Source organism: Salvelinus sp. IW2-2015, unplaced genomic scaffold (assembly GCF_002910315.2).
Source record: "Salvelinus sp. IW2-2015 unplaced genomic scaffold, ASM291031v2 Un_scaffold1251, whole genome shotgun sequence".
Lineage (NCBI taxonomy): Eukaryota > Metazoa > Chordata > Actinopteri > Salmoniformes > Salmonidae > Salvelinus > Salvelinus sp. IW2-2015.
In genome coordinates this window covers 133,992-146,491 of record NW_019942799.1, presented here as the reverse complement: position 1 = coordinate 146,491, position 12,500 = coordinate 133,992, and the positions used below count along the sequence as shown (strand labels likewise).

The window sequence follows — 12,500 nt, the reverse complement described above, 5'->3', positions numbered from 1 at the left end:
ATATATTCACAATTTCCTCTAATATTTGTAGGAGATAAAAGCATAAAAAGGTACCTCCTTTAAAAGATAATCGATATTTCATAGAAATGTCTTTTCCGTGTCGAAACGCTTCGTCCTGGTTTTCTGTTCTTTTTCCCACTTTAAGTCCATTGAAGTGACTTGAATGCCATTGTCCGATGAAAGTAGTCAAGTCAACATCCCCTTTAGGGGTTTATAGCTGTATCTCACGGTTCTCTCGTATCCCGCAGGTCCTTATATTCCACCTGAGAACAAACACTCTCAGAGCCCTATTCTGGAAATGCCCTATTCAGGAAATGCAAACATACAAACGCAAATAAACTCTTACAAATGCAAATATACTCCTCTGTCTCTTCACATGAGGAAGGCTACTTTTGACTATAATCCGGGAAATACAGTTTCAGCTTTTGATTGAATAGGGCCCTCAATTTCCCAGAGCAGCTCTGAGTCCCGGCCATTACTATTCAAACCTCTGTTTAGATAAATAGATCTGTGTTCATAGAAAAATAAGCCTTGACCACTTGCTGGCTGCTTGCAGGCCCCGGTCAAATACGTGTGTCAAATACGTTCAAATACTGTACTTGAGCTGCCTTTGAGTTAGTTTGCCCAGTACAACTGTGGCACCAACGGAATAGCCCCATAAGTGTGTTAGCTAAATCCAAACTCATCTCAAGCACTTTTTTGAAAGTATCGGACATGTGTATTAGACCCAGGTCTGGCTGCTAGTTGCTAAGGCACTTGACTGTGTCATATCTCCCTCTTTCCACACCACAGGAGGCTGGTGAGAGGAGGACCGCTCATAATAATGGCTGGGATGGAGTGAATGGAATGGTACCCAACACATGTTTGATACCATTCCATTATTCTGTTCCAGCCATTACAATGAGCCCGTCCTCCTCAATGAAGGTACCACCAGCCGCATGTGGTCCACAGTAACACTCAGACACAGTGACACTAATACCAGGAATGTAGTGTCCAGGGTAAACACACTTCAACACCTCTTCCACATTGTTTTCATATGGAAAGTGTTACATGCTACATTAGACGACCGTCAGACTGGGACTCTGTGTTTACACCCCCCTCTCTTTACCACTTCATTCCTGACTCCTCCCTGTGTCTCAGTCTCTCTCTCTCACTGTGCTTCATGATGTTATTGGAGAGGCAGAGCAACTGAGTGTCTCATCAGCAGGTCTTTAGAGAGCAAACATGAACACACACACACCCACTATATTGTCTAACATGAACACACACCCACCAGGAAAAGAGAGCGAAGGTCTGTACCTACAACAAAGATACACAATGAACACACACCCACCACATTGTCTTGTTTTGTGATGCTGGGAATAAAAAAGCCTGATCTGATACTTAGTACTTAGTCATCAATGGTACAAAAAATAATTGCTAGTCTCAGGCACTGATCTAGGATCAGCTTACCCTTTCCAAAGCCTCATCTAAGGGTAACTTCATCCTAGTCCTAACAGCTCTCGCCACCCACAGGTTTCCCTCCACATATCAACATATTACAGGAGTCATTTCTTGTCATCGCCAGCGGTTCCATAGTAACATTTATCTATTAGAACTGATAAGATCTGTCCAGGACTTCCATGTAATCCGGCTTGGTACTGAGTCTCATTCTCAACTCTCGCGGAAACTCTGAGTTCTGGCTCTGATTACTACTGCTTGGCCCCGCGCACACTGTCATTGTAGTAACCACGAGTGATTGGCTGGGTCTAGTTTCCTCTTTGGGTTCGGGGGGCTGAGGGGGTTGTGGAGGGTGGGGATAGCGGGGTGGTGGGGGACGTGTATACCTGTCCGGCAGGTCTCGGAACTCTGGGACGGCGGCGGACATTCCGGAGATCCCAAACAGGCAGTCAACCAATCCCACCTTGGGGGTGGGGCCCTGGCTGTCTATGACTGTTGGGCAGAGGGTCCCGTTTCCACGGAGATCTGAAAGAGGGGGTCCCACTGCCCCGGCAACGGTACTGATGGAGGGGGGGGACACCTCCATATTCCATTCTCTCTCTCTCTCTGCCACCAAACGATAGTGTCCTTCGCTCTCTCTCTCCCCCGCCAAGCGGTATCTTCCCACGTTACCTTTCTCTTTAGAAGCAGAGAACTGCTGCTGTTGTTGCCTCACCACTGAATCATCCTCATTCTTATAGACTGGGCTACTGCACATGTGTGTTGAGGGACTGAGGTTAGGGTTAGGGCCAGGGTCGACGGGGAGGATGCTATCGTAGACGAGGCTATGATGCAAGGCAGATGGAGGAGGGGTCTTTGGTACCGGTAACCTGTGGTGCTGCTGCTCGGTGAATATTCCACATTCCATCTGAATCCCGGCCAGATCCACCTCACCCTGCCGCCGGAACGGCAGCTTGTCCCGCCTCCTCAGGGCATAGGCAATCAGCGCTGCTGCCGCAAAGAACGCCGACACAAACAGCACCAGCAGGCTGAGCACCAACACCGACAGAGGGATGGAAGCCTTGGTGATGGGACCCAGGGGGCCATTGCCTGGCACGGGGTAGCCCAGAGAGAAATCACCGTCTGGGGCTGTGGAGCTGTTCCACTCTCCATGGTTCTCCACCGTGGCCTGGTGGGTGTCCAGGTCTGGACAGAGGAGGTCCAGGGAAAGAGAGCGAAGGTCTGTACCTACAACAAAGATACACAATGAAAAGAAAGGCACTTTCTTTAAGTCGCTGAAGAGCAACAAACCAAACAAATATAGGAACAACAGTGGAAGAGCCCCATGCATTCACCTACACTGCACACCTGTGTAGAGGAGCGTCAACTTCACACATCCATGCCAGACATCAACCACATTGAAAGTACGCAAAGACCTTCCTTCACTGGCTAGAGAACACAAGAAGAGGGGTGCCACGTTCACAGCAAGTTCCCAGCAGGAGCCCTCCCCCCTTTTGTTCAATACTGAGTAAAGGCTCTGAATACTTATGTAAATGTGATATATTTTTTAAAATAAATTAGCACCAAAAAAAACTGTTCCAGCATAGGACAATGCACAGAACAATCAGCCTTCTTGCTGCAAAAAGGGCGGCATGCACCTCCAAATGGTACTCAGACGCCTGTAGGAGACAGAGACCCAGCAGGGTCTTGATGAAGACTGAGGAAGACTACGACTCAGCTAAACTACTTCTCCATGGAGAACAGTGGACCGAAAGGACCTCCAATCTCTCTTATTTCTTCAAGCTAATTTTCACATTCTGTCCCCTTTCATTAATGTAGCCTTTTTCCCCATCCTCCCTTTCTTACAGGTCACAACCCTCTGATTCCTTCCACCGTCATCCTATGCTGTTTATTTGCTATATAGCATCGATTCAGAGCTGTTATGAACAACTAAAACAACATATTTCAATGTATTTTAGAATATCTAATGAAGGAAAATACATTTGAATTGATTAAAGGTTCATTTTGTGCATTTGTATAGCTGAAAAGGTAACTGTCCCACTATTCAAACTACATTCAAGGGAAGTGGGACGAATCCAATCTAAATCTGATTTCATAAAACATAATATCTGTTTACATGAGTAGTTATTATATTTTAAAACACTACCAATAACTATTCATTTTAACACCAAAAGATAGATTGTTGAACAATAATTGACAGAATGGTTTGAAATGAGTTTCAAACGGTCACCCCATCTAGTGAACCTGGCCACACCCACTACAATGTCACATTAACCCCCCCCAAAAATGTTAACCTAACCCAAAACACATTCAGCAACAACCCCAAAATATTGGGTTGCAAAATGACCATAATATAGTAGCCTCCAACACACACGCACCACTACACCTGATATCCTACTAATGCTGACATCTCCCTAAGCTGGTCTAGAAACTAGATTTGACTTAGACACTTATTTATATAATAATTATAGGAGCCACCTCCCATATCTTACAGTCCCACACTAGGATTCTGTAGTCCCATGGTGTGGTTATGTTTGTTATAGCTAGATGACTTGTAAATACTGTAGCTATTGAAAAAGCTGTTCCATGATGTCAAATCCAATTTGTCACGTGCCGAATACAACAGGTGTATTAGACCTTACCGTGAAATGCTTACTTACAAGCCCTTAAACAACAATGCAGTTTTAAGGTAGTAATAAATGTAAAAAATAGTAACACAATAAAGTAACGAGGCTATATACATGGGGTACCGAGTCAATGTGCGGGGGGTACAGGTTAGTCGAGGTAATTTGTACATGTAGGTAGGGGTGAAGTGACTATGCATAGATAATAAATAGTAAGTAGCAGCAGAGTAAAAACAAGGGGKGGGGGGGGGGGTGTCAATGTAAATAGTCCGGTGGCCATTTGAATAATCGTTCAGCAGTCTTACGGCTTGGGGGTAGAAGCTGTTATGGAGCCTTTTGGACCTAGACTTGGCACTCCGGTACCGCTTGCCGTGCGGAAGCAGAGAGAACAGTCTATGGATGACTGGAGTCTTTGACAATGTTTTTGGCCTTCCTCTGACACAGCCTAGTATATAGGTCCTGGATGTCAGGAAGCTTGGCCCCAGTGATGTACTGGTCCATACGTACTACCCTCTGTAGCGCCTTACGGTCAGATGCGAAGCAGTTGCCATACTAGGCGGTGATGCAACCGGTCAGGATGCTCTCGATGGTGCAGATGTTGAACTTTTTGAGGATCTTGGGACCCATGCCAAATCTTTTCAGTCTCCTGAGGGGGAAAATGTGTTGTCGCGCCCTCTTCAAGACTGTCTTATACAGCTCGTTGAGTGTGGTCTCAGGGCCAGCATCGGTTTGTGGTGTTAAATAGACGGCTACGAAAAATATAGATAAACTCTCTTGGTAGATACTGTGGTCTACAGCTTATCATGAGGTACTCTACCTCAGGTGAGCAATACCTCGGGACTTCCTTAATATTAGACATTGCGCACCAGCTGTTTTTGACAAATAGACACACGACACCACCCTTCGTGGTGTTCTGTCCTGCCAATGCACAGAAAAACCAGCCAAAAGTATAATTTCCATGTCGTCGTTCAGCCACGATTCTGTGAAACATAAGATATTACAGTTTTTAATGTCACGTTGGTAGGATAGTCGCACTCGCCGATGAATTCTCACAAGGCACCCTGATCTGCGCCACCTGTATCTCCGTCTTTTCTTCATGTGAATGATGGGGATTTGGTTCTGGTCCCGGGAGCAAGAGTATATCCTTCGCGTTAGACTCATTAAAGAATAAATCTTTGTCCAGTTCGAGGTGAGTAATCGCTGTTCTGATATCCAGAAGCCATTTTCGGTCATAAGAGACGGTAGCAGAAACATAATGTACAAAATATGTTACAAACAATGCGAGAAAAAAAAAAAAAAGCACAATTGGTTAGGAGCCCAAAAAACGTCAGCCATCCCCTTCGGCACCATTAGCATGATACAGTAGTAGCCAATGTGTAGTGTTCAATGTAGATATACATTCCATGAGGCTTTTGAAAGCATTAACCTTTTTAGCCACGTGTCCTTCAGACAAGTACGCTATATATGCAAAAGTATGTGGACAACCCTTCAAATTAGTGGATTTGGCTATTTCAGCCACACCCGTTGCTGACAGGTGTATAAAATCGAGCACACAGTCATGCAATCTCTATAGACAAACATTAGCAGTAGAATGGCCTTACTGAAGAGCTCAGTGACTTTCAAAGTGGCACCGTCATAAGATGCCACCTTTCCAACAAGTCAGCCCCGGTCAACTCTAAATGCTGTTATTGTGAAGTGTAAATGTGTAGGAGAAACAATGGCTCAGCCGCGAAGAGGTAGGCCACACAAGCTCACAGAATGTGACCGCTGAGTGCATGCGAAAATCATCTGTCCTCGGTTGCAACGCTCACTACCGAGTTCCAAACTGCCTCTGGAAGCAAAGTCAGCACAATAACTATTCGTCGGGAGCTTCATGAAATGGGTTTCCATGGCCGAGCAGCCACACACAAGCCTAAGATCATAATGCGCAATGCCATGCGTCAGATGGAGTGGTGTAAAGCTCGTCGCCATTGGACTCTGGAGCAGTGGAAATGCATTCTCTGGAGTAATGAATCATGCTTCATCATCTGGCATCGGACAAATCTGGTATTGGTGGATGCCTGGAGAACGTGTCCTGCCCGAATGCATAGTGCCAACTGTAAGGTTTGGTGGAGGAGGAATAATAGTCTGGGGCTGTTTTTCATGGTTCAAGCCCCTTATTTGTAGTGAAGGGAAATCTATACGCTACAGCGTACAATGACATTCTAGACGATTCTGTGTTTCCGACTATGTGGCAACAGTTTGGTGAAGGCCCTTTCCTGTTTCAGCATGACAATGCCCCTGTGCACAAAGCGAGGTCCATACAGAAATGGTTTGTCGAGATCGGTGTGGAAGAACTTGACTGACATGCACAGAGCCTTGACCTCAACCCCATCGAACACCTTTGGGATGAATTGGAAAGCCGACTACGAGCCAGGCCTAAACGCCCAACATCAGTGCCCGACCTTACTAATGCTCTTGTTGCTGTATTGAAGGAGCAGCAATGTCCCCCCTAGTGGAAAGCCTTCCCAGATGAATGGAGGCTGTTATAGCAGCAAAGGGGGGACAGACTCCATATGAATTTCCATGATTTTGTAATGAGACATTCGACAAGCAGCTGTCCACATACTTCTGGTCATGTTGTGTATGTAACTGAAAATGTTGTTGTATTGTGTTGTATGATGCAAGAAACCACGAGACAAAATACAATTCATTATTATTCCCATACCATTATCATTACAGAGAGTCAGACAAAAACATATGCTACCCTTTGCCTAATGGCTTCTTAGCTTATTCAAGTCGGTCTCAAAATACAACACTGCCCCTTTAAGATATAAAAAAGCTCTTTACCTGACTCGCTTTTCAACGTTGACTAGAAATGTACATGTTTTGTGGTCTTGTAGGAAGCGTTCACTCCCTTATTGCTGACCAGAAATGAGCTACAACTGGGCTAATAACTCACAAACTAGCATAGAATATGAACAAATGTGCACACGTGGCTACATGCATTGATCTCAAAACAAACACATCTTCTCGCGAATGCTCGTGTCTGTCAATGCAATAGAATCCTCCTCCGGTGCGCTCTGCTTAAAACTTCTTCTTAATAGGGGGGCGCTGTTTTCACTTTGGAAAAAATCGTGCCCAAATGAAACGGCCTCGTACTCTTTTCTAGATCATACAATATGCATATTATTATTACTATTGGATAGAAAACACTCAGAAGTTTCTAAAACTGTTTGAATTATGTCTGTGAGTAAAACAGAACTCATTTTGCAGCAAACTTCCATGCAGGAAGTGAAAAATCTGAAAACGAGGCTCTGTTTCAGGGCCTGCCTATTCAACTGGCTTATATTTATCGATATACATGCACTTCATACGCCTTCCACTAGATGTCAACAGGCAGTGGAAGGTATTATGGGGTGTCTAGCTTGATCTGAGGTCGAACAAGAGCTTTTGGAGTGGCAGGTCAGGAATTTCCTTTCTCTATCAAGGCGCGCGAAGCACCTCCATATTGTCTTCTGATAAGCGTTCGGTATACACGGCTAATAACTCCGGCTCTGATTTTATACATGTGATAATAACATCGTAAAGTATGTTTTTTCAACCGAGTTTTATCAGATTATTCAACGTTTATTGTGACTTTTGGAGTTTTCCGTTCACTGCGTCGAGAGAAATTGGGAACGTCATCAACATTGGCTAGCATTGTGGCGCGAATTCGACAGGAGAAAAGGACATTCTAAAACCAAACAACGATTTATTCTGGACCAAGGACTCCTTGTAAAAGATTCTGATGGAAGCTCAGCAAAAGTAAGAACAATTTATGATGTTATTTCGTATTTCTGTGGAAAAATGTTATTTCTATTCTCCGCCGTTTTGGCGGGCGCTGTCTCGCAATAACGCAAGCTGTTTGTTATGGTAAAGTTATTTTTAAAAATCTAACACGCCGGTTGCATTAAAAGAAAATCACCTACTAAATCTTGTGTTTTTGGTATGTTTCATTGAATGCGGCTAATATGTTGATTCGATCACAATTCCCACAGCAGAATGAAACGCTAATAGCGTAAACCAAATGAGTTTGACACCCCTGGTATAGACTATCTCTAGTATAGCTCAATCTCGTGCGTCTCGCACAGACTTCTATTTCCTCTGCGCGTCAGTTTATAGGGACCATTGCTTCTGAAATCCTTTGTTTTGGACTTTGCGTGCAAGGAGAGTTTTCTGAAGACCGTTGGTTCCAGACAGATATGTAAAACGGTTGTCCAGCTCAATCTCATCTTCCCAGATTTGAATGTGAGCATGTAGTCTATCTTTGTTACTTTTTTATCTGTTATTATTGGCTGTCTTTCCCCTGAACATTCCTGTCTCTATTCATATTCAGGACTTTCAAACTCCTGGCCATTTTTCCATTTAATCAAATACTATGGAAATACCTTTTCCCTTCCTTTCATTTAGCATTATACAAACATCTTTATTATTCATTCATCCTTTACATTCAGTACATGATCCTGTTTATTTCCTAATAAATCCGTTGTTCATAAAGTATCTACTGTTCTCCATGAATGCATTGCCTTGCCATTTAAGAGTACTCAATTACCTTCACATAGAATTATGTGATAAGTTGTATTTATCCCTTGTTGCTAAATGCTGACTCAGAACAAACAAGTGGTGCCCGATTAATGAATTCACATAGACACTCCTTTACACCTGGGAAGTGTGGGAAGTGTCAAGGGGAGAGGAATGGTGAATGGTATGGTAATGTTAACTGCGCTAGAAAAATAAATAGAGCCGCACACTCTATATATACAGCATATAAACTCATTTATTGGGTAAAACACCAAAGTTTCGGCAGACGTTCGGAAGCCTTCAGATGTTGCTGTTTTACCCAATAAATTACTGGGAGTTTATATGTATATAGAGTGTGCCCCTCTCTTTATTTATTTTCATAGCTTACAGTTTATTCGCCGTTAGTCAGCACCTCTACACAAAATAAGGTTCTCTGGGTGTGCGCCAGTTCATGCTTTTTATTAGAATGTTAACTGTGTTGCCATGAGCCTTAGACCCCGGTACCTGTGGTCTCTTCTGGTGAGTGACAGACCACCTCCCCCACCACCACCACCGCACTCAGGCCCTCCAGCCAGCGCTTCAGAGGGGCCGCATCACACCTGCACTCCCATGGGTTCTGCTGCAGGTCCACCTGGGAGGAGATGATGAGAAAAGCTTTATTTCAGTCTGTTTCCATAGAAATGAGGAACATCTGACTAGTTCAGTTAGATGCTCTATAATCCCCTTTACAGACAGACTGACAGACACCTGTGCCCATACACACCTATACTCATACACACCGCCCCGCTACACACACCCTGTCTGCACACACACTTAACCCACTAAAAACACCCCTCCCCATCCCTTCCTCCTACCTGCACCAGTCCAGTGAGGTGCTCTAACACCCCCTCTACAGGCAGGCTGAGGAAGTGGTTGTTGCGGAGGTTGAGGCGGGAGAGGGAGATGCTCTGGAACACTCCGACAGGAAGTGACCTCAACAGGTTGGCGTTGAGGAAGAGCAGCTGGAGAGACGGCATGGGGCTGAACGCTCCCGCCTCCACCACACCGATCTCATTGTACTCAAAGTACAGGTACCTACAAGGAAACATGATCACACAGGACCCAGGAATGTGTGTGTGAGAGAGTGAGTGAGTGTGTGTGGCAGTCAGTCCTACCTGAGGTTAAGTAGACCCAGGAACATGTGTGGGCTAAGCCTCTGCAGGTTGTTGCCGTTCAGGTAGAGACTCCTCAGGGTCGGCAGGCTGGAGAACGCTCCCTCCTGGAGAACCAGACAGAGAGAAAGAGAGAGAGAGGGGAGAGAGAGAGCGACAGGGACAGAGAGAGAAAGAGAGAGAGAGRGGGGAAAGAGAGACAGACAGAAAGAGAGAGAGATAAAGAGAGACCGAGAAAGAGAGCGAGAGAGAGAAAGAGAAGGTAAATACAGGGACTTCATGTCCATTGTGCCACTGGGCCCCTCAATTTCATCAAGCGGTATGCTGAAATCCAGGTTATAGGCCTAATGTTTTGTTTTTACGCATAATTAAATCATAGATATCAAACGTGGACATCAGTGCTCCCCGTGTATGACGCCTCAGGCTAAAGATAATCTGCACCCTAGGAGATTTTCTGCATAAAGATACCATGAATAAAGGAGATCCTCTGGCTAAAGACAACCTGAATAAAGGAGATCCTCTGGCTAATGACAACCTGAATAAAGGCTTACCCAGGGATCTCATTTAATTCAGGTTGTTATTAGCCAGGGGATCTCTTTATTCAGGTTGTCTTTAGCCAGGGGATCTCATTTATTCAGGTTGTCAATAGCCAGGGGATCTCCTTTATTCAGGTTGTCATTAGCCAGGGGTCTCCTTTATTCAGGTTGTCTTAGCCAGGGGATCTCCTTTTATTCAGTTTGTCATTAGCCAGAGGATCTTCTTTATTCAGGTTGTCATTAGCCAGAGGATCTCCTTTATTCAGGTTGTCATTAGCCAGAGGATCTCTTTATTCAGGTTGTCATTAGAGAGGATCTCCTTTATTCAGGTTGTCTTTAGCAGGGGATCTCCTTTATTCAGTTGTCTTTAGCCAGGGGATCTCTTTATTCAGGTTGTCATTAGCCAGAGGATCTCCTTTATTCAGGTTGTCATTAGCCAGGGGACCTCCTTTATTCAGGTTGTCATTACCAGGGGATCTCCTTTATTCAGGTTTGTCATTACCCAGGGATCTCTTTATTCAGGTTGTTATTAGCCAGGGATCTCTTATTCAGGTTGTCTTTAGCCAGGGATCTCTTTATTCAGGTTGTCATAGCCAGGGGATCTCCTTTATTCAGGTTGTCATTAGCCAGGGATCTCCTTTATTCAGGTTGTTTTAGCCAGGGGATCTCCTTTATTCAGGTTGTCATTAGCCAGAGGATCTTCTTTATTCAGGTTGTCATTAGCCAGAGGATCTCCTTTATTCAGGTTGTCATTAGCCAGAGGATCTCTTTATTCAGGTTGTCATTAGGAGAGGATCTCCTTTATTCAGGTTGTCTTTAGGCAGGGGATCTCCTTTATTCAGTTGTCTTTAGCCAGGGGATCTCTTTATTCAGGTTGTCATTAGCCAGAGGATCTCCTTTATTCAGGTTGTCATTAGCCAGGGGACCTCCTTTATTCAGGTTGTCATTAGCCAGAGGATCTCCTTTATTCAGGTTGTCATTAGCCAGAGGATCTCCTTTATTCAGGTTGTCTTTAGCCAGAGGATCTCCTTTATTCAGGTTGTCTTTAGCCAGGGGATCTCCTTTATTCAGGTTGTCATTAGCCAGAGGATCTCCTTATTCAGGTTGTCATTAGCCAGAGGATTCCTTTTTTCAGGTTGTCATTCGCCAGGTATATCCTTTATTAGGTTGTCATTAGCCAGAGGATCTCCTTTATTCAGGTTTCATTAGCCAGAGGATCTCCTTTATTCAGGTTGTCATTAGTCAGAGGATCTCCTTTATTCAGGTTGTCAATTAGCCGGGGACTCTCTTTATTCAGGTTGTCATTAGCCAGAGATCTCCTTTATTCAGGTTGTCATTAGCCAGAGGATCTCCTTATTCAGGTTGTCATTAGCCAGAGGATCTCCTTTATTCAGGTTGTCTTTAGCCAGGGGTCTCCTTTATTCAGGTTGTCATTAGCCAGAGGATCTCCTTTATTCAGGTTGTCATTAGCCAGAGGATCTCTTTATTCAGGTTGTCATTAGCCAGAGATCTCCTTTATTCAGGTTGTCATTAGCCAGAGGATCTCCTTTTTCAGGTTGTCATTGCCAGGGTATTCCTTTATGAGGTTGTCATTAGCCAGGGGATCTCCTTTATTCAGGTTGTCCACTAGCCAGAGGATCTCCTTTATTTCAGGTTGTCATTAGCCAGAGGATCTCCTTTATTCAGGTTGTCTTTAGCCAGAGATCTCCTGTATTCAGGTTGTCTTTAGCCAGAGGATATCCTTTATTCAGGTTGTCCTTAGCACGGGGATCTCCTTTATTCAGGTTGTCTTTAGCAGAGGATCTCCTGTATTCAGGTTGTTTTTTAGCCAGAGGATATCCTTTATTCAGGTTGTCATTAGCCACGGGATCTCCTTTATTCAGGTTGTCATTAGCCAGGGGATCTCCTTTATTCAGGTTGTCATTAGCCAGAGGATCTCCTTTATTCAGTTGTCTTTAGCCAGGGATCTCCTTTTTTCAGGTTGTCATTAGCCAGGGGATCTTTTATTCAGGTTGTCATTAGCCAGGGGATCTCCTTTATTCAGGTTGTCTTTAGGCAGGGGATCTCCTTTATTCAGGTTGTCATTAGCCAGGGATCTCCTTTATTAGGTTGTCATTAGCCAGAGGATCTCCTTTATTCAGGTTGTCATTAGCCAGGATGATCTCCTTTATTCAGGTTGTTCATTAGCCAGGGGATATCACATTTAA

The 12,500-nt window shown here is 44.4% G+C and overlaps 1 protein-coding gene across 1 annotated transcript in view; it reads right to left on the bottom strand.

Moving 5' to 3' along the window:
• LOC111953956 (SLIT and NTRK-like protein 3) overlaps positions 1–12,500 on the bottom strand; it is a 25,496-nt gene that overhangs the window by 1,280 nt on the left and 11,716 nt on the right. The window contains exons 7-10 of the mRNA XM_070438858.1: positions 9,761–9,864; positions 9,461–9,680; positions 9,111–9,237; positions 1–2,667 (exon numbers count right to left, since the gene is read on the bottom strand). The exon at positions 1–2,667 is cut by the window's left edge and continues 1,280 nt beyond it. Coding sequence (XP_070294959.1) covers positions 1,592–2,667; positions 9,111–9,237; positions 9,461–9,680; positions 9,761–9,864 — 1,527 coding nt within the window. The 3' untranslated portion in view covers positions 1–1,591. The remainder of the gene's footprint in view (positions 2,668–9,110; positions 9,238–9,460; positions 9,681–9,760; positions 9,865–12,500) is intronic.